At 40.4% G+C, this 22,839-nt stretch overlaps 1 protein-coding gene across 16 annotated transcripts in view; it reads right to left on the bottom strand.

Moving 5' to 3' along the window:
- Positions 1–22,839, bottom strand: part of arhgap23b (Rho GTPase activating protein 23b) — a 62,481-nt gene that overhangs the window by 6,497 nt on the left and 33,145 nt on the right. For 3 of the 16 annotated variants that reach the window (XM_078937753.1, XM_078937744.1, XM_023949519.2), the window contains exons 2-16: positions 16,058–16,249; positions 13,003–13,033; positions 12,700–12,792; positions 11,742–11,820; positions 11,600–11,654; positions 5,495–6,800; positions 4,690–4,798; positions 3,596–3,635; positions 3,383–3,520; positions 2,001–2,309; positions 1,440–1,501; positions 1,245–1,348; positions 981–1,093; positions 513–665; positions 320–398 (exon numbers count right to left, since the gene is read on the bottom strand). In XM_078937753.1, the coding sequence (XP_078793879.1) occupies positions 320–398; positions 513–665; positions 981–1,093; positions 1,245–1,348; positions 1,440–1,501; positions 2,001–2,309; positions 3,383–3,520; positions 3,596–3,635; positions 4,690–4,798; positions 5,495–6,800; positions 11,600–11,654; positions 11,742–11,820; positions 12,700–12,792; positions 13,003–13,033; positions 16,058–16,249 (2,863 nt within the window). Of the gene's footprint in view, positions 1–319; positions 399–512; positions 666–980; positions 1,094–1,244; positions 1,349–1,439; positions 1,502–2,000; positions 2,310–3,382; positions 3,521–3,595; positions 3,636–4,689; positions 4,799–5,494; positions 6,801–11,593; positions 11,655–11,741; positions 11,821–12,699; positions 12,793–13,002; positions 13,034–16,057; positions 16,250–16,330; positions 16,456–21,094; positions 21,418–22,839 lie in introns of those variants that run through there. The other 13 variants (XM_011473532.4, XM_011473531.4, XM_078937751.1 and 10 more) reach the window with 12 other exon arrangements.

Genomic DNA, 22,839 nt, shown 5'->3' with positions numbered 1-22,839 from the left:
AATAGAAGGCGCTGTGGCTTGAGAAGATCTTATCAGTACTGATTTCACAGCAGACCATATCTATACTAGAACCCATCATCATTCCATTGCCACTATTAAGAGCTCGCACATTCCCTTCCAACCCCTACAAGTGTCAAATGTGTTTGCTGTTCTCAATAATCTCATTTTGTATTTTATTATTTCCTTTTTTTTATTATTGTGAAGCACTTTGGTAACCTTATAAACAAAGTTCATTCATTAATAAAATGATAGATCAGAAACATAAACAAAGACGTGACATTGTCAGTCAATACTATTCATGTAAAAAGTTTTTTCTTACCGTCAGTAAACAGAGGCTCAGGCAGTTTTCTGAAGAAGGATTTTAGGAGACTACTTATGACATTGAGGTCCTGCCATCTCTGTAGTAACAGTAGAGCAAAATCACAGAAATGCTCCCATCTTTCAAGACACTTTGAAGATTTATCCCAAAACTTTTTTTTAATAGTTTGCAGATCCCCGTGCAGCTTCCTCACCTCTTCAGTGATGTTGATGTTAAGTCCTTTGTTGAGATGCTCCTGCAGGTTGGATACCATGGCGTTGTTCCCAGGTACACGGTAGATTCCAGTGTACTCCAGACCTATGGTTTCCACAACTTCACAGCACATCTCCACAATGAGAGGAACGAACTGTGGGCAGACGTGAGACTCCTCTCAGCAACAGAGCAAGTCCTGACTAAGGTTAGGGTTATATAGGAATACTCTTTATGTCTGTGCTCATATTAATGTTAGTTTCAAAAAGTTTTGCAGCTTAATGTGGAGCTGTTAATGTCATCAGCCTACATTTGTATTTTTAACCACCAGTAGCACAACAATTACCTAACAATCCATCATGTCTATTAATTACACCAAAGTGCCAAAAGTAAAAAGGCTGGTTTACTGTAATTCGGACTTTACCTGCAGTTGTTCCCATCTTACTTTGTCTTTACATGTTCTTTCACTTACTTTATGATTGACAGCAGGCTGACAGTCCTCCAGTCGAATCCCAAAAGCTTTAGGGCTGCTTGTCTTCTTCGCTTTCTTCATGAGACTGATACCCCACAGTGCTTTGTTTTCTTCTATAGGAAAGGTTAAAAATACACAAGACAGAAACACGTTCTATCATGAAATTTAATGTTTTGATCATTTTAACTGATCATATCATGTCATAATATTTTAGTCACAGATGCCTTTACCTAACAGCATTTGGATAGCAGAGCTGGGACCAACCTGATTTGGAGACTCGGTTCACAGAAGTGTTGTCAGTTTTGGCAAGGAAGGGAGACATCATTCTGTAGGTTTTTGGCGAAGAGTCCAGCTTGTTTCCTGTCAGGCTGCACAAAGAACAGACACCAGGATGAAAAGCTTTAATCCAAAGCCACAAAACAACAGGAAATGATTTTTAACCAGGTCCTTCTTGCTGACCTATGTTTGCGGTAATCGTTCAGTTTCTTGTTGATGAGAGCTTGTCTTGAAAAGCAGATCTCCTAGAAGTAATGGAAGATGAGTAAGACAAATCCTGTGTATTTCTTTGCGCATTGTTGGTTCTTTAGCTCTTCCATTTTTTTAAAAGAAAATCATAAAAGAATAGGTACTGATTTGTTTACTTTTTAATAAAAAACAAAAAACGATATTTAGAAAATGAACAGTGGAGAATTTGTCCATCAACTGGAAGGCTGATGTTTGGATGCTCCTCCAGCCATCGAGTAAGATCTTCCAATCTTCAGAACTTTGATCATGGTCAAATAAACTTTGGTTTGTTTTGATTGATTTATTTATTGATTGGTCGATTGATGAATTTATTTGCATTGTAGTCAAAGCAACAAATAATGTACACAGATTTATCAAACTCATTACAGAAATGATGAAATGCATGGATAAAAAAACAGAAAAAAAACACTTCAATCAATTTTTAAATGTAATAACCACAGAAAAAACCATAGATAAATGCAAATGTCTGCCGTGCTCTCCAAATGTAAATCTGACCTCGTTGTCCGTTTTGCTGCTCTCCCTGATGACCCTGATCCAGGCCAACATGCTGTCCCTGTCCTCGGCCTGCAGCAGGTACTCGCAGAAGTCTTGTGTAGTAAGTCTCAGGGTGTGCTTTCGCTTGGTCTCACAGTAGGCAATGTCGATAAGACAGCCACGGATACAGATCGGAGGATGGTCTTCCTGGCAAGGCTGCGCCCCTGCGGCATGTAGCACAGCCTCTCGCTTGTCTTTATAGAGGAAAAGCAGGTGGGAGCGCAACACTGTGAAGGCGCGCTTCCAGGGTCGTATGCTGCCTCCCACTTTCTACAATGACAAACAGAGACAGGAGCAACATCTTCATATCTTTATGTTTTTTTAGTCCGTCATCTTCAAGTTTAAGTTTTTTCATGTTTTGAAGAAGGTTCAACTCTGTCACGGTTGTCCTTTGTCACTGATTCTGTTCAGAATCTTTCCTATTTGCAGATGATTTGGTCCTTTTGGCTTTTTTAAACTATAATCCCCAGCTCTTTCATTGAAGATTAGCAGATGACTGAAGTAGCGGGGATAAGAATCAGCAACTCTTAGGTCATGGTTCTCAGATGGAAAAAGTGGAACACTCCCATCCATGATAGGCAGAGTCACTTCCACAGATAGAAGAGCTTGAGTATTTGCTGTGTTCACAGTGAGGGAAAGATGGTGACTAACTGATGGATTGGCATGGTATCTGCACAATAGTCTGCTGTGGTGCAGAGAGTTCAGTCTAAAGACAAGGCTCTCAAATCTTTGTTTCTACCCTTACCCATGACCATGACCTGCTCCTTGTGAACAAAGAGTTGACAAATACAAGTAGCAAAACTGAAGGAACTTTTTGTGATGGCTGAGGAATCCATAAGAGGCAGAGCTCAAACATCCTGGATTATCTTACAGAAGAGCTGCTACTCCCCCATATTGACAAGAGCCAGTTGAAGAAGCTTGGGCATCAGGCACGTCGATACTGGAAGAGAGACCCCACAGCCACAGAGGGTGAAAGAGGAAGAGGGAGATTTGGACCTTCATGGATGGATTGGATGGATGGATGGATGGTACCCTGGACGTCCTAAGCCTAAACTAGGCATCAGTTCCTTATTTGACGGGTGCTATTGGGCCTCATCTCATCTAAAAGCACTGAACTTGGATTCTCAGCAGATCTTCTTTAAACTTAGTCCACTTAAGTCTCCACTTGGTGAAGAAAACTAGACAATAGTAATAACAGAAGTAAAAACGAATTCTGACTCTACTACAAATTCTACATGGTTTCCCAAACATGGTGGACCACACGGCAGTCGGCTAACAGTGGGAAAAATGTCCTTTGAGAACACACTTTCCTTTCAACACTTTGGTTGTGATGTACATCATACCTTTCCCTTCTCAGTCAGGATCTGTTTATAATGCAGCCAGCCCTCCTTGCGGACATCACTGAAGGCTGTGGTTCCCAGCTCTGAGGTGGAGTGGCGTTTCGAGCAGGCCTCCTCCTGAGCCTGCAGGCTCTCCAGTGACTGTAACACAATACACATGTGAGCACGCTTTCTCACCCAAGAAATACATGAAATCAAATTACGATAACAGCTAACCCCATCAGTGAAGAAGCTCCTGACCCTCTTTGGTAGTTTTCTGAAGAACACACAGAACACAGTTCAGATTAGCAAACAACGCTTTGTACCTAAACACAATACTACAATAACTGTAAATGTGTGGTTTCCTTCCTTTGAATAAATGAAACATCAAACTCTGATCTTTACTACAAACTAAAGAAATACACAACATGCAACTTACAATGTAAAGACTTTTGTCAGCAATGGTATAAATACATTATATTTCAAAGTATTTACCCCTTCGCCCCAGTGTTTGAGCTCAGGTGTTCCTGAGTATTCCCCGTTTTCAGTTGTTAACATCATCATCTTTTATACAGACGGTATCACTAAGCCGTCTATATAAGACACAGGCCTTTTGTCCAAGAACAGTCTAAGCTAACAAATGAGCATCTAGAAAAACACTTAAGCGTTTTGAAAATACCCTCTTATACTAGAGGAAAAATGTCCCAGAGACATTGAAGCTGTAACCTCCAAAGGGGCAATATAAATTAATTATATGGATTATGAGTGGGGGGTACTTGATTTTTTAAATTTGTCTGGATGTGAAGACAGAAGAGCAGATACTTTTTGACAGTGTGATGTATCTACTGCGGGGCTGTACAGCTCTAATTTTCAAGGTCTTTTTTTCCAGACATCCCTGCTCTACTGCATTACTGAAGTTGGTCTATTTGGTTAATCAGAACCAGGACTATCCTGATCCATAAATAGTTGCTGTGAGAACACGGATAGCTGGATAAAGAGAAGGGTTGTAGTTCTTGAGGAGTGGGCTATAGCTTTAAAAAAGCATAGACATTTTTCAAATAATGTTATGGTTTGTCCCTTGTGTCTTTGTTTCTGGATTTTTCCTGTAGGCACTACCTTCCTGAGTTCTTTTGGAGATGCTCACAGCTGCCTGAAATTGTCCCATTTGTACTGATTATTTAAGGTGGTTCTGTTCTGTGTATCGCATTGGAGCATCTATGTGTTTGGATCGCATATTAAATCCTTTGAATGTTTTGAAATTGTTAGAGTCTTCGTCCCCCTGGGTTTATCTACACAGTCTACCTGAGCAAAAAAAATCCTTATTTACTCACGAAAAGACTTGGCTTTCTTCTCTGAATGTGTTGAGGCCCTCATCGCAGGACTTGGACCTTTCAGTGGTGATGGCCAGAAGGTAGGAGGAGCGGCGGCTTTTAATACTGCCTGAAGACGAGAACAATCATTGAGGTGGACAGTGATAAGAGAGCCAACACTGAAGAATTGACAAAGGTCTTCTGAAGATACCAATGCATCAAACACCCATGACGATTAGGACAGGAGACAATAATCAGATGGTAAATCCTAGTTTTACATTCTTTTCAGAAAAAGAATACTGCATTGCTCAGTACTCGATATGTAGCTAAAGCAGTACCAGGTTAATTGAAAGAAAATGTAAAGTGGTCTAACATGCCCCAAAGTATGAAGAAGATTGTCCTGTCATTAAAAAAAAAAAAAAAGAATCTCCCTAAAGCAGCTGATTCTGGTACCTCATCAATTCCCATTCTTCTTGATCTATAATCGATAAAAAAAATCAAATTTGATTTGAAAAAAAATCACGTTTTCAGAATGTTCTTTCACCTCCACAATATTTCTAAAACCAGGTACATTTTGTCTTAGGATGACACAGAAAAACTAGTATAACATTAAAAAATGTTCATTGGCACACTCGACGATTTTATACAGCACACTGGTGAAGACCCCAATCAAAAACACATCAAATCTGACTGTTTCTTAACATCAGGTGAGATTCCAGCAGTTTTGTATTGTCTGCCATTTTGGTAAAAAAGAAAGACATGCTTCTGTTTATGTTGAGATAATGTCCTGATCAGTAATCAAAACAACTGAGAAATCTTCACTAACCTATAAAGGGAATAGAGGATAGCGAGTCGAAGGCATGCTGTGCCAGGCTGCCATTGGCTCTGCGGCTGGGGGTGGATCCTGGTGAGGGTGTGGCTGAAGTCAGCTGGGGGGGCACCTCTTCCAATGGACTGCGGTGTGAAGGCAGCAGAGTGGGCTTTAGTCTCAAGACCAACTCTGAGGATGTGACCTCTTTGCATTCCACAGTCTGTACTGCCTCCTCATCTGAAGCAGACAAAAGTGAAGCAGACTTGGGCCGGGCTGGCATCACTCTTTCACTGTTTTCTGTGGTGCTGGGGCTCCAGTGAAGGTGGGGGCCACTGAAGCTGGATTCGCTGAAGGACTGGGTATTTTGGAAGATGTGACCAGCTTTGTTGGGGAAAGGGTTTTTCTGACTTTTATACCCTCCCCGCCACTCCTCTTTCACTTGTTTCGTTTGGGGTTCTGCTACCTGCTGACATGGCTGCCTGCCATTAGGTGGCATCATGGTAAGGGCTGTGCTCTGTTGTTGATGTCCACCTGAGGCTTTTGGCTCTTTTTGCTCCGGCTTCTGGGGAATGATTTTGGAATGTGAGGAGACCAGTTGTGAGGCTTGTGTTAGAGTTTCCACGGAGCGCCCATAGTTGTGCTCATATTCAGCATAGGCTGCCAAAAGACTCTCTGAGCAGGGCCTGCTCCCAGAGTCTGATGCTCCACCACAATCCCTCGGCCAGCAGGAGTTGTGGGATGCAGCAGCTGCCGGGTGGTGGAGTAACAGGGTTTCTCTTCTGTGTTTACCAGCAGAGGTTTTAAGGGTCGTACCAAGTGCCGGATTCATCGCCAGCTCCTCTAGGTGATCTTGAGATATGCTGTGTTGATGGGAAGACACATGCTCTGTCACCTTGGCCTGGCTGTAGTACCAGTCTGACAGGGCCTGGCTGCAGGGGGGGCTTGTGTATGAACGGAAGGAGGTTGGCAGGCTGCTCTTCCGGGGTGGGGGCAGTGTTGCAGAGGTGATGGCAGCATTGTGGTTGGCAAAATGAAAGTCAAGCACATTCATTGGGGAGGAGAACTGTTCTCTGTTTCTCTGAGTCGGACTGTAGCTGGACTCATCAGGAACCCCGGACCAGCCAGAGGTGAGGACAGCTTCAGCAGAGGGGCAATAATCCATTGCACCGAGTCTGCACTGCCGGTTGTCCAGGAGGGTGTGGGTATCAGGGTTAGGCTGACACTTGGTGGAATGATAGCATAGGGGAGGGGATTCTATGAGATCCAGCCCCTTACTTGAACGAAGGTTATAGCCCCTTGGAGCGGCATCTTGGGAATATGCCTGCAGAAAGAATTGCACGGCAACATGTAAAACAAGACATCAAAGATTGAGGCTGTCAGAGCAGCAGGAGATGGCAGAGGATGAAGAAATCAAATGTTAATATATAATACATAATAAAGCTGCTCAATAGCCCTGGCCCTATTGTCCTGCTACAACAAAGATGATTTTCCTGCTGACGGTCCGTTGGCAGCCGTCTTGCTGCATGTCTGCATTTACAGCACAAAGAAATCATTTATCATTTAAAGGCAGGAGAAAACTGACTTTTTTCTTTAGAAATGCGTTTGTAATTCAGTCTCTGTGTTAATACAAAATGATTGAGATACTTGCTGTCACATTTGAACGTTTATCAGAAGAGTTATTGAGGCAGGAAGTCCGAATCTGTGAGGACCTTTCTAACTTTACCGAATCCTCTGAGTGCTGCACTTTGATTGGCTGACTCCGCCTCCTCTGACCCTCCCTCCCCCCCTACTTCCAATATCGGACACAGATCTGTTTTGACACAAGTTTCTCGCAAGGAATGTGTCAGATGTGATTTGCGCCAGCAGATTCTAGCACACACAGAAGCACATTTGAGCAGTTGTAATCACAGATTAACTCTAAATGAACACATGCAAATGGGAATTTGTCAGTTGTAATTTAGTTTATCAAACTTTACAGCAGAAGATTTTTACACACAGATTCAGATTTTTGGTGTGCAAGTTCTCACATTCCATATACAAGTTCTTACATCAAATCTACACGTGCATTCTTTTTGGAACATATTTACTTTCATACATGCTGCCCATCACATACCAGACACTGCAGCGTGTGAGTATTGCTGTACTGACAATGTTTGGCTCCACGTATGCATGTGAGCAGTCTTTCTCACATCTAAAGAACATTAAGACCAACCTAGGATTACGTTTAACGGATAAGTCTCAATGCCTGCATGAAGCTTAAACTGACCACGTATCAACCAGACTACAAGATCATCAGCAAAGCCAAGCAGCACCAGAAGTCACATTAATGGTAATAAATACTAATTATTAATTAGCAACAGCATAATGTAGCGTCCCAAAAAAAAAAAAAAAAAAAAAAAAAAAAAAAAATAATGTAGCGTCCCTTTCCCACGCTGAGGAACGGAGACTTAATCTCTTTTAAGGTTCTTTATTCTGGTTACTGTAGGATGTAACCAACACTGTACAACATATTCAGCAACTTCTGAGTCTCTCCCGCCGAGAGCGCTCCCCCCAACTTTTTATTCCAGCATTTCTGCTTGATGCGTTCATGAACTCCGGAACCACCCAGTCCAACTCAGTCCGCTACAATAACAATGTGTCCACAGACTTATTGTATTTTAAAAGTGTTGCAATTACGGTACATAAAATTCACACATTCACTTGTATTTCTAGTTTTAAACATTGTATGGCTCTCACGAAACTACATTTAAAAATATGTGGTGTTCATGGCTCTCTCGGCCAAAAAGGTTCCGGACCTCTGGTCTAGAGTATAGCATGGCATTTGGCAAATCGTTACTTGAATGGTCTTTGCACATGAAATCTGCTATTGAAATAAACTTGAAGTCTTAAAGAGTACATGCATTGGCAAATAAACAGTTTCATCAAGTCAAATTGTAAAATAATACTTGAAAGTAGTCCACACTGGGTCTAACACTCTGTACTGTCTTCTGCTTTCAAGTTTCTCCTTAAAATTAATCTAAAGGGGGTCCAAATGCCATTCAAAGACCCAAATTAGTCGAAGGTCTAATTCCAAAATTAGGCAAAAAGGTCCTTTGAAAATCAGTGACTTTTGACTCATTTATAAGATATATAAGTGATTTTGACTAGCAGAATAATTGAAGCTTTGTTTTGTAATTAGATTTGAACATATCTAGCATGGCTTTATAGATATTATTTGTGAATGCTACATTTTATTTTTCTATTTCATTTTCCCTAATTTAGTATTTAAAGTCAGACAGGTTTGGTCGGTACCAATAGAATTAGTTTTTTAAATAAAGTTGAGCATGTTTTCATAGGTGAAACCATTAGACTGAGAATCTTTTGCTTGCCTGAGAACAACAACATCCATTTCTTTGTAAGCTGTGCTAATTGTGAGATCTTGCTAACTGTAGGCTATTTGTACATAACCATTTGGAATGTGCACTAAGACACTTAAAACACATGCTCAGAAAATTGCAATATCTGTAAAAAGTGTCACAGGATATGAGCCAAACCAATGGATAAACACTGTAAAACAACAAACAACAAACTTCTGAAAATAGAATCCCTTTAAGTAAAAAATAATTTCCGTAAAATATATTTAATATTAAAAAGCTGCAAAAGGAGAGATGTTAATATTACTATAGGCACCTTTACAGTAACTATACTGTAACTGGGCTGTATTTTACTGTAACGTCTGTAAACGGCAATGAATTTGAAAATTCTCATGGTCACTCCTGTAAGCGTCAATGTAGTATTTACAGATATGAATGGACGGGGAACAAGATGACTTGTTTTTCTATGTTCTTTCCCAAAATGTATAGCTTTTTAAGGTGTGCATGAGTGGGAAATCCTGTTTTTGAAATGGAGAGGCTTGCAGTGCATTTTCATGATGCTTTTATTTTGTTACAAATTTTGTTATTGAAACATCCTGTTGGTGTTTTTAAGAGGAGACCAGTCCAGCATTATGTGCAGTGGAGGCCTGCAAACTTTCCTTTTGCACTCGTAAAGTGATCAATAGGACTGTCTTAGTGGTCTTTCAGTATGAAGCCCATTAAGACAACTATGTTGTAATATTGGGCTATATAAATAAAATTGAACTTAATTGGAGATTTTCCATTTCTTATTTCGCATATTGTAACAAATGATCTTTACGCACAGTTATAACATAAATTGACATGTTTATTGTGCAAATATGTTTCTTTTTAAGGTGAACCAATCTGGAACTAAACTTTCTCTGGAGAAAGTTACAAAGCTGCAGTGGTTGAAAAACACTGCTCTAGGTTACCTGTTTGGGGGTCTAAAGTTGATGTCATCGACTAGTTTTCTGTAAAAGATTTGTGACATAACATGCTTTCAGAAATACACTCTTGAAGGTGATGTTACCCAAGAGTGGCAACTGTGCATGTCCCTAAGTGGCTTAGTTCAACATCTAATTTGCAATTTTGGAAGATGAGAATTCAAGTTGATCCTATTCAAAGATAGCATGGTGGTGCAGTGGTTAGCTTTGTGGCTTCATAACAAGAATATCACAAGTTCAGTTCCTTATATAACTGTCTAAAGACATTCTGTGTCTTACCCAGTCTAAAAGATTCTGCACAAGTTTTTGAATTTTCAACAAACATTGTATGATTGTTGTAAACAAAACAGTTATCTTAAATATAAACTGATATGGATTTAATGCAAAACAAGCATGACTAATGCTGACTACTGATGTGCATGAAAAAGATTATTGATGATGTATCATTAAAGATGTATCATTAATTTTAATAGTTGTTGAAGGCTTTTATTTTTTGGAATTGGGCTAGTTTAAAACAAAATAAAACACTAGCTGTTAAAAACGTCATTATTTATTGTTTATTAACCATTTTATTATAGGTACAGTGAAACCGTGGTGACGTGGTGGTGCAGTGGTTAGCACTGCAAGAGGTCCTGGGTTCCCTCAGTGGGAACCTTTGTGTGTTGAGTTTGTCTATTTTCTCAGTGCATCTGTTGGTTTTATTCAAGTAGACTTGAAATTGTTCAGTAGTGTAAAATTATATTTTGCACGTCTCTATCTGGTGTTGCATTGTTCTAAAAGCTCACTCAATGTGAACATGGCCTTGGCTAAAAACAGCTACAAGAGTGAAAGTAATGAACTACCGTAAGTAAAAAGGTGAAAATGGCCTAAAAACAGCTAAAGAAGTTGTGGTAAGAGAACCAGAGTTACTTTTAGCTACCATATTTATTGTACAGTTAATAAACTAGAAAGGAAAATACAGTAATATTAATGTAAAATGAAGCACAGTATAATTACTGTAGGAACATTAACAATTACTACTGGCAGGTGGATGCCACTAACTACTGGTTTTCATTTTAGGGTAGTACACCTGTAAAATAAAATACAGTAAAATATCTATGGCACAGGTAGAGGTTGTAGCAGGTGGTCTTCTGGGTACCTTGACACTGGCACAGACAGGGCACGAGAACATAAAACCCTTTATGTCCGAGGGCCACCAAAATGTTTGAGCCACTAGGAATGCAGTCCTTGTCACTCCAGGATGACAAGCTATCTAAGAACTTCACTGGGAAAGCTTTTACAATAGCTAAAAAGATAATCAGAGCTTTGAACTTCTTTCCCACAGGTAATACAAAACATCCTTCTGTTTTTCCTCTTCTTCAAAACTCAAACAGCATCACCCAACTAGTGATGTCCCATAACACCAACCTTTTCTAGTTTCTTTTATTTTGTTTATTTTTTTTAACATTTGATTTTGATTCCTGAGAATTACTTTTGTTTTCTGAAATGTTTTTATTTTTGTGGTATAGTTTCTGGAATTTTGTTTTGATTTTTAAAATGCAATGCTGTTTTATTTATTTGTTTTGCTTTTTTTAATTGTCATTGTGATCTTTAATAGGTTTTTGCATTGAGTGATTTGTTAATGTGATTTGTACTTCAAGGGCCATTTAGTGAGGGGTCCCGAACAACACCTGCTGTCATGCACAACTTTTTCTGTAAATTGTCTGTGATCCCATATTGCTTCTCGCAAACTCACTTACTGGTCTTCTCAACATTAAGCGGATGGATGTGAAGAAAAAGCAGAAAAGAATACTCACACTTACCAACTGCAGCACATCCTCATCCTTAGGCATGATGGAGAGCTCCAGTATGTCTTCGCTGCAAACACAGACACAACAGAGAATGATCAGGGACTGGGATGTCTCATTAGAAACTTAAAGTTAATCTTAGGCTGACAACTCCTACCTGTTTTGGATAAGCATGATGACCTGTGAGTAGGTCTTCCCCAGAACTGACTCTCCATTAACCTTCACCAGTCTGTCACCTGGAGAACAAATGCATAAAGAGTAAAGTGGAGCTTTACATGTTGAACAGCTGACAGACTGGGTACTGTATGTAAACTAGTTATCGATATTTTAAACTGTTTAGTAAAAAAAACTGGAGAAATTCCATTTGAATGGTGTGTGTGTTGCTTTGCAACATGAAATAACAATAAATTATATTCCATCCATCTTCAAAACCTACTTAATCTCTTTTGGTGTCACGGGGTTGGTGGAGTCTATCCCAGCAAATACTGTTGGGTAAAGTTCACCAGTCTGTTGTACGGCGACACAATCACACACACTCTCACACCTGGGGGCATTTTAGGGGGGGTTGGTTATCATTTGGTTACAGTGTTCGGCAGCGGAGCCCCCATTAGTGTGTGAATGTGTTTATGAATAGGTTAATGGGAGTGTGACTGAAGTGCTTTGGGCCTTTGAGGAAGTTAGCAAAGCACTATACAAGTATACCCCATTTACCATTTAGTATTTTAGCATGCACAGGGAGAACATGCAAACTCCACACGGCTATATCCCATCTGGGGCTTCTCGCCGTCAGGGGAAAGAGCCAACCACCCCGCCCAAAATTATATTCCATGCTTTCAAAATAAGTGAAAAATCCTCTGGTGGTACTATATAAACACTTAAATATCCTGAGTTTAAAAAAAAAAAAGCTGTTTGGAAAAATTATGATTCATCAATCAATATTAAAAAGAAAATATTAAAAACAGAACCGAATTGGACATATTTTTCTCCCATTTAGCACTCCATTACTTGACCAGAGTTCACCTACTTAATTTTTTGTTTCTCTGTGTGTGTGTGTGTTTGTGTGTGTGTGTACGTGTGTAAAGGTTTGGTGATTGTTTTAGCAGTTATGTACGTACCTGTGCACAATCCAGCTTCATGAGCAGGTCCATTTTCTTTCACACTCTTCACAAATATGGTGTCCACTGGCTCTAAACGGGACCGCTGACATTCTACGAAAACACCCCAAGACAGACACACACACACACAACATAGAATTAACTTTAGTTTCACAGATTTGCACAGCTGTTCAACAGTTAGTAGCAGGAGTTTGAGGAGATCCTAAAACCAGTGGTTTTTTTTGTGGTTTTTGTAAGTATGTCAGGATCAACTATAGGGTTCAGCTTTGAACTCAATCTGCCAGGATAAAGTGAAATACTCACTTTTTTCTGGTGTGCTGCTATTTTCTTCTTCCTGCAGGAGAACACAGAGCTGCTGTTAGTAAGGGGAGCCACAGGGGGGTGCTGTCAGGCCCAAAATGCCTATCCTAGGCACTTTAACATTGGGAGGTGGGTCATCTAGACCCACTAGACAGTGCGCTGAACTTTTCTTCTTTAATGATTTGTGATCTTCACTGGTGTCCATGGATTACATGAAATCTTTCCACTTTTATCCACCTTTGTCATGGTAGGGAGAACACGTCAATGCAAGGGTGGGGTCATCTTAGATAGCACAAGGGATAAAAGCCGTCAGAGAGTATCTTAATTTCAAAATGCCACTGGTAACTGAAGGGGTTTATTCCCAAAACAGACCTTTACGGACCCCACTAAGACAGAAGGCTCACACTGCTCACACGGTGAGATGAGTAAAAGTGTGGTGAGAGGTAAAAAGGCAATTTATGTCCAAGCTGTGTCATGCAGAAAATGTTTTAAAATTCTCTCTTTTGGGGTATTTTTATATACCCACTCATGCCTAACTGAATGTTAAATCGTTCCCATGGTTTCCAGATGCATTTAGAGCTCCCATTTGACACTTATCATACTTTGCCTTGAGTACAATTAGCCTCATGTGGCCAGGTCTGTAAACACAATACCTAGCCTTTTTTGTCTGTTATGTCATTTCACCAGCAGTTGTTCTTCTTGTTTCCACCTATTTATTTCAAGTTCACCTTAAGCTACAGACACACCTGGCACATGACATGGGTTAAAGAACGCAATAAACGCTGGGTTCACAAACTTGCCTTTAGCCCATGGTGTCCACACTGAACAAGCATAGAGGGGCTTCTTCTTTTCTTTTGCGACTGTTCACTGCATGTCCGCCAAATACAGTTGGAAGAGGCTTGGTGTGAAATGTCGTAAACCTTGCTCCAGGCTTTTTCTTTTACAGCTCTATTCTGGTATATGAAAGACTTGATGTCAGAGGATTCCAGCCTGGCACAAACCGCAATGATTACATTTCATATCCTTCATCAATTTTCAAATGATTGGCACTTCTGTGAATTAAAGGGGATAGCAACTCAACATCTCTACAAAATCTGAGTCCCTAATTGGTCAAAGTTCAACTGGTTGAACTTGCAACGCACGTTCAATTGATCTTAAAAATGTGCATAGCTTTATTTAAAGCAGAAAGTTTTGAATGCTGAAGCCTGAAATGTGCCTTTTACGAACATTTACATAGACTATTCATTGAAAGTGGTCGCTTGAGCGCGCGTTGTCAACAAGTGTGAGCATAACGTCAGAGTTACTGGACCACATTTCTTTTTGTGGACCAAGAGTTTTTTAACACTGTTTTTTTGAGTTTTTGAATGATGTATTCTCAACTTTCATTTCTGACATGGATTACATAGTTTACAATTGTCTTGTTGGTTCATCCACCTAAATCTGTCTAAATTTATGGCTAAAAACCTCAAAACAGTTTATTATTAATCACCAAAAGGAGTAAATCATTACCACCCTGTTCTGTGGTAACGCCAATCCAGAGAAGCAGCACAGGAGACTAGAACACACATGTTTTTACTGATGTGAGCCAGGACAGCAGGCAGCTCAGAGTCACCAAAAAGAGTAGGCTCCACATGTAAAAGATGATGTGCATTATCATGGTCCTTGGTGAACAACAAGACTCCAGAAAATGTCAATGTTAAGGACCATTCAGTAGGAGACAAAGGGAGAATTGATCTCATAGCTTATTGTTGTTTTATGAATTCATTATATTTTTTATCAATCCGACATCAACTGTCCAAACTACTGACAATCGTGTAATCCAATAAAACGCCAATGTCACTGAGATGTACCAAGAACAAATTCATGATCATTCTCAATACACCTCTATCCCATGACATTGTATGAATCCGTCCATTTTCTAAAACCAAGCCATCCATGTTGGGACCACTGGGTTGCTGGAGCCTATTCCAGCTACGGTTGGGTGAAGATGGGATACATCCTGGATGGGTCACAGGTCTGTTGTAGGGCCACACAATCCCACTCACATTCACACCTAGGGATAATTTAAAATCATCAATTAACTTTTGGCGCAGGTTTTTGGACTGTGGGAGGTAGCTGGAATTAGAACACTAACACATGTACGAGAAGAACATGTGGCAAACTCCACACAGAAAGGTCCCAGCTGGGATTTGAACCAAGGATCATCACAGTGAGGTAAGAGTGCAAATCACTACACCACCGTACAGGCCCAAGATTGTTGGAACTTAAAACAGACCTGCACAACAAAAGCCGTAAGCCCTTTGGTCAAATACAGTAATTCAGAACACAATCAACAATATTTTGAGAAACAAAGTCAGTGTATGTATTTGTTTACTTTAACATCAGCCTGATTTTCCTCCATTTAGAAGCCAAAAATCATCTGGTATGGAGGGGCTTTTGTTTTTTACTCCAAAACTAAATCTTTGAGAACAATATAAATTTGCATTTGATCTAGTTCTTTCCTGTGCTCTAAAGCTCAAGATAGATTTAAGCAAGGTCGTATCTGCGTTGACCTGACACACACCAGAGAGTGGTAAACATCTGGCACCCCCATTTCCTTAACTGGCCTTTTTCAAACTGGCCTTGTGCAGTGCTTTTGCTCCCTCCTACTGAGTACATTTTGAAAGTAATTCAGGGACAAAATAAATTGAAATTTACAGCTATCCTGCTTTCGTCAATTTAAAACGTAATTTTTTAATTTGAAATTTATTTGCAGAAAGAAATACAAAATAAAAATATATCATTTGAATCAGTGCATCTCTCACATGTCCACAAAGGCCTGAACATAGCTTTTTCTCTTATAGATCGCTGTCAAAAAAAGATGGAGAAAACAGGAAATGCTACCCATGTTTCCACTTCCTGTCTCTTTCACAGTTGAGTGTTTTTGTAGGATCAGAGTGATGCAAAATGGGCCATATTTTAACAAACAACTAAGATACCCAAAGAGAGAGCAGTTACCAGGTCTGACTGGAGGTTTAGAGTAAGGTTGATGCATGCTAGTGGGGGTCCTAACATTTACCTTCAAGCAGTGGATGGACGACTCTGGTGGGTAGACAATAAAGTGGCGTAAAGTGAATCCGAATCCCTGGGAGTTCTTTTGGAGGTAAATGGTCCTTGGGCCCTGCCACAATGAGCCCTCCACATCACCCGATGACAGCGGCCGCCGCCTGCTCTCATTGGATGACACTTTACCATATCTTTGCCCTTTTGCCTGCAAGAACAGAAGATGAAGCAAAAATTAAACTCTTTTCTTTACCTTTATGTAAGGAAATAAAAAAGAACCAGAGGTTACCATGTAAACCTCCAGGTACAGAGCAATCACACCCTAAATGCTTCTTTACTGCTTCTTTTATACACAACTGTGCATTCAGCTGTGGCTGCATTTGAAGGAAGCATGAAGGGGTGGAAGTGGGCGTTTTCTTTTGCACTCCATTTACTTGAAGCTCTGCCCCCATCACAATTCCACCAATGCCAAAAATTCTTTAGAGACTTCCTTTCTCCAGCAGACTCTCCTATAATCATGTTTATTACAGCCTGCCAACAGCAGAGAGGTTTTAAAAAAATGACAACTATAAATAACAGGCATGGAACAACAGGAACTTATTTGGACTCCTGAAAACTAATCTGGAAAATGTGATAAACAATGGACAAAAGAGTCCAGAGTTTCCAACGAGAAATGGCTGACAACTGGTGTTTCTCTAAGGATTACTAAAGTGAGGATAAGATAATCCTTAAGAAACATTCATGCTTGATATGATCCACCTCTAGTTTGGTCAATTTTTTTAGGACAACTTCTGGTTGCTGACTGAAGTTAGTAATGATTTTTTTATTCGTTTGTAACTGTAAAAAACTACCGTACTTACTCACGATTTGCAATCTCAATATGCACCATCCTTACATGTATTATGTTAGTACCCAACAGGTGTGATGGTACACCGTACACAGTACATTACGGTCATTGACTGTTTGTGAAAACTGGACTGAGTGACCCCTCCCACCTCATGTTTCAAACAGGAAGTACCATCTTGCTCCAAGAAGCCGAAATCCCATAGACTTCCATTGAGAAATAAACAACAGATAATGGAAAGCTCCCAGGTCTTACTATTTTAGGCAAAGAGGATAGAGAAACCTGCTGAAAGACAAATCAGGACCTAGAAGAAAAGAAGTGACTAAGGCTATGTTGTTTATTGAAAAAAACATAAATTAAAGCAGCAAGCAGCGTTTTTATGGCCCTACCCACCGCTGCTCTCGCTGCCCGCTATTGCCCTTACCGTCCACCACTACCTTGGTCAGTATCTCTATTGGCGCTTGCCCTCCGCTGCCCACATGACCCAGGCTAGTCAAAGCTGCTTGTGACAAATTGATGTAAAACCAACATTTTTTTCAAAATGGCAGCTTATCTGTTGGTTTGATCTCCACAGGAACCGTTTTATGTTTTGGCCGCTTTTAAAAGAATCTGCAAAAACATTTGGATTTCCTTAGCAACGGGGGTATTTGCTAACCACGCCCATATCCCTAATGTAGTCATATCGAATGTTATATCATTTTGTTTAACTCTCACCAGGAGTTTATGCATTGAACTTTCAGAGTAATACGTTAAAAAAATTTAACAGCAGAACACCACTTTTGCAAGCTCACCATGTGCACACCGTTAAAAAAACGAAAAATTCTGATTGCAATGTTTTTCCCCAATTGCTTCACAAGGACGAACTTTGATTTGTAGCTGGTGCTAAAGGTTTTTTATTTTTTTAAATTCAAGATGACGGGCTCTTCCTGAGGTCAAAGGTCAACAAAACTCCTGGGGGGTTGTAGACTCAAACTAGCGACATTTGTGTGAAAATTACTTTTCCCATATTGTGGGAAAACATGAAATCCCCAAATCTCCCGTTGGAGATTTTTGCCCCATACACTTTTTTTTATGGTTTAAGTGTGTCATTTCTTTTTGTTCATCTTGAGCCAGGGAATCATGCTTTAGACACGACATTCCGATACAAAATGTGCATGCTAGCTAATATGGCAACAGTTACAAACTCACCACGTGCGCGGCATTTAAAATCTACAACTTCTTCCAACATTTCAACATTTTCTGCACATTAGGTTAACAATGATGCTCACGAAGTTACAAGACAATTGATGAAAATTCCTAGGACGAGTTTTCGTTTGGAGCTGGTATTAAAGGTGCTTTTTCTTAAAAAAATTTAAGATGGCAACCTCTTCTCAAGGTTAGAGGTCAATGAAACTTGTGGCAGCTTGTCTGTGAAACTTTGTGAAAATCGCATGAATAAAAGTGTCATTTTCCAATATTGTGGAAAAACATGAAAATCACCAAATCTCACATTTTGCCACAAAATTGACGCACAATAATTACAAAACTAGTTTTGGTGTTGTTTGTGTATTTCGAAATATTTTTTTTGTTTTTGCTCCATAAGCGATTTTCAGCCCATTCAATTTTTAACGGTTACGCTCGCCATGATATCATTGTCTTGGGGGAGGGGGTTGTCATTCATCATTCCCAAAATTCATTTTCACTTGATACTAGGTGTGTGCAAATTTTTGTGACACAAACCAGAAGACAGAGACAGGTCCAATCTGTACCTGTTTCTCCTGGTTGGACCAGTCACAGACTGAGAGTTTGGAAAAGTTTTTAGTGGATGATAAAATGGTCAATGAAGCTTCTCATTCATCCAGGTTGTGTTGAAGTTGAATCACGGCATCTGGGGTTCTTCCTTGGAAATGTTTAACCCCTCATTCAAGTGAAGACTGATGCCATGTGGATGTGAGGTGAAAGGTGTAAAAGAAAGAAGACTTTAAGTCCTTGATTCAACTTCAAGACATTATAAATCGGAGCACAGAGATCAGAAGAATCCAAATTAAAGACAAAAATTTGCAGTTAAGCTGGAAAAAGTCCCACTGAGAGACAGCCATCCATTCAAATCAGGATTTGTTAGTTGAGGCAAGCAGCTCCACCTTGGGGGGACTAGAATGCAAGATCTGACTTCTGCAAAGTAAAAGTTATTTCTTTATCCACATCAGGTGTTGGATCTGTTCAGTGGACACTTGGGCAAGTACTAGTTGCATGTTTGTTTGGAGTGTTAGAGAACCAAAGTTCAGCTCAGCTTCTGTATAAAAAATAGATCTTTATTTCCCATCACAGGGCACACGATGCAGACCTGCACCACCTCAGCACAAAAAAAGGTCCAGAAAATCCCACTTTGTGTGATGGCACTAAAAGCATACAGACCTTCTTTATACTGTATATGAGTAGCAATTTTTTCCTTAATTTGTCCAGAATTGCAACTTGTACTCCAGCAAAGCCAAGTTCCACCTAAACTCAAACCCCCTTTTCTGAAGGGTGGCAGAGAAGTCAAAAAAGGAGACCTGCTTTTGTGAAAAATGCAAACCTTAATGGCAAAACAATGTGAAGGAAGAAATACATTTGTTGCAAAAACCATTTGTATGTGAATAAAGATGTGGCGTGGGCTTGGGCAGTTTGGAAAACAAGAGGAAGTGTGTTTGTAAGACAGGATGTGGAGAGCGAATCGAGTCGCAGAGGTGAGTTTGTCAAACTATGAATAGTTCGAACCAGCAGCAGGGCGGAGGCACTTTCCCCAACAGGAAGCCAATCAGCTGGCAGTCATTTTTTTGCTTTCCATGTTCTTACAAACAACAACCAACTTGATGACTTTGATCAGATCACATCGGCTTAAGCAGGAACCCGCAGAGGCCTGACTTTGAACCAATAAGTTAAAGATGAATGAACTCAACCATGATATTTACAGCAGCTTTTTTTAGAGTGCAGTTAACAAATATGTAAAAAAGTAAAGATCTAACAAATTATTTTTGGAATAACTGCACATCACAATTTACTGATTCTACAGGATAGATGATTCTGTTATCATCGATCTCCATTTTCACCATCACTCAACATCCCTCTCTCTTCCTCCCTCTTCTTCTATTCCGTCTGGTCCAACAAAAAAATGATACAAATAACATCAATATAGATAAAAATTTAGCCTCAAATACTAAACGGTCTTATGCAAATATACACATTGTGTGTCAAAAGATTCAAGACCCCCTGTTGCAATATGTCCAACACAAGAGGCATTTAGCTCTTATCTGTTTGCTCAGCTGTTGGACAGGACAGGTTAAAAAGAAAGAATAACACACAATATACATACAAGATGAAGGTACATACTCATGCATGCAAACCCCAACATACATGTGTTTAAACTCACAGACGTGTATACATACACAGACACACGTATGTGGAAACCCACATGCACTAGAGCACAGAACTACAAATTCAGAAAATTCAGACATAAGCTCACACATGGATATGTAAATGTGCACACACAAACATACATATGTACAAACACACAGACAGACATGTGTATACACACACAGACACACAGATGTGGAAACACACATACACAAAAGTATAAAGAAGTATAAATCCATACAAAAGCACACAAACGAATATGTAAATGAGCACACACAAACACACAGAAATGAATCATCTTAGACATGCACACACACAAATACACACCAATCCTTTACACCCATACACACATACGTATGCTTACAGACAAGTGAATGCGCACACAAGTACACACCTACACACAACACACACCTATACACACGCACACACACACCCACACACACATGCAGACCCACACATACACAAAAATGTGTGTCCATGTTTATCTAGCATCTAGGTTTATTGCTCCCTAAATCCCCCCCTCGCATTTCCACATATTATAACATAGCACATCAAGGAGGCCCAGAACGTCACACACTTCTGCTTACACACCTGCACATGCTCACAAACACACGAAAATACCACTCTGTTCACAGATGAGCTCAGTGTCTGTAAAGGTTTTGAACCAAAACCTAAAATAGTTGCTTTCTTTCAAAGTTGTGGTTACTTTTTTTGAAATACTGGACATTTAAATGAAAAATCAAATGTTTCATACGTGAAAACAGAAAGTGACAAAGACCCATGCTGTCAAAAGGTTTAACAGCATGTGCACAAGTGTGTTCTATTGAAAGCAATTACCCAGGACAAGCGATGGCGCTGTATCAACCTCCTGGAGCCCCTCCTTCGTGGTGATATCATCAGTGTTGTTTGTGGAGATGGTCGAGGGGAAACACTCCTCAAAACTGCCAACCAAATACAGCGGGGTTCAGCATCGCTGCAGTCCACCCCCACAGAGCACTGAAAGTGCCACTCGTAGCCTGATGGAGCAACTGCTGACCCCCTCAGCATAGCCCGTCCAGCTATAAACGTGCATGGATGTGTGCAGTGGGCAAATGTGCAGGATGCAGCATAACTACTGTTCTTCGACAATCAACCAAAATTTTGATTGTTTTTGAAGAAAATGCCGACTGACAACTGTCCAATCCAAAACCGGAGAGGATCCACTATTTTGAGTCAGACTTCACTTAGTCCAGTCTTCTATCCATCTCTCTTAAGCTAGTCCTCATGTTTGTCTCTGACAGGTCCAAAGAAGGGGCCATGTGAATGTTTCCTCATTCAGTTTGATCTGTGCTCTGGGACAACTACCACCAATCCTCCCGTAGTTCCAGGTAAAACCACTCCAAACAGAGAACAACCAAACTTCAGTCTGTGACGAAGAGGGATTGCAAACCAAGTTCAGTGAAGGGTCCCTTCAGAACCATCCAAAAACCAGCTCAATTCTGTTCCACACCAGGCATTAGAGTAGATCCTGCTTGTTGGATTGGAGCGGGCCCGCACATGCTGGCAACGCAGCCTGACATTGGTTGTGGCTTGCTGGCTTTAGTCTTTGCTGATGTCTAAGTATAGACCTACCTCCTCTCAACTGGGCCATGCCACCCTCTTTTTTCCCTTTCTCTCTCCCTGAGGTCTATTTGCTGACTTTTATGCTCTCTTTCTCTCTCTCTCCACATTCCCCTCATCCTCCCCATGCACAGCTCGGTCTGTTGGCATGGCGCACAGTCATGGTCCTGCCTCCCTGTCACCTCTGCTTAAACTCAAAGTTCTGCTGGAAGTGTTTGGGCTACAAGCACACCGCATCTATGCGACCGCAGACTGTCAGCTGGTGAGTCTGCTGAATGGACACATTTAAAACTATCAAACTAAATTTTGGAAAAGCATCTTTTTCCTAAATGAGGAGAAATGGTTTATATTTTTTAGCTAAATAATAGTGCTGCATCTTCAATCAGAATTCATACTGCACTGAATTCTCATAAGTATGAAAACAACATTAAGGGCTTTTCAAATCTTTCTTTGGTTCTCAATGTAAAACCTGATGCGCAACCCTGGTAACAGCATGCAGTGATTCTGCTCTTCCGTTTGAAGTTCCCACTGGGACTATTTTCAGATATTATGTAATCATTTAGAGATGCACTGATTTGCTTTTGATCAATTTAGATGAGTAAATCATTATTAATAATTGAGAGGAGCCAGTCTAGGTGGCTCAGGCATCTAGTCCAGAAAGTCCTTGAAGCCTCCCTGGGGAGGTATCCGGGCATGTCTCACTGGGTGGAGGTCCCGGAGAAGACCCAGGCTAGCCCCACGAGGAGCTGGAGGAAGTGGCCGGAGCGAGCAAAGTTTAGGCATCTTTGCTTAGACTGCTGCCCCCGCAAACCGGTCCCCGAAGAGCGGAAGAAGATGGATGGATGGAATTTTCCTTTTTTACAACTTGTTTCCCACTGCGAAGAAATTTGAGTATTTCATGTTTTTAACATGTTCTTGTGGCATTTCTCTGTTGATGGAGGACATATATAAACATTCCGGTTCTGGGTTACGGCACGGATGTT

Source organism: Oryzias latipes, chromosome 19 (genome assembly GCF_053564925.1).
Source record: "Oryzias latipes strain Hd-rR chromosome 19, Olatipes_Hd-rR_3.1".
NCBI classification, from domain to species: Eukaryota; Metazoa; Chordata; class Actinopteri; order Beloniformes; family Adrianichthyidae; genus Oryzias; species Oryzias latipes.
The sequence above is the reverse complement of the archived record's forward strand: the minus strand, read 5'-3'. Positions and strand labels throughout refer to the sequence as shown.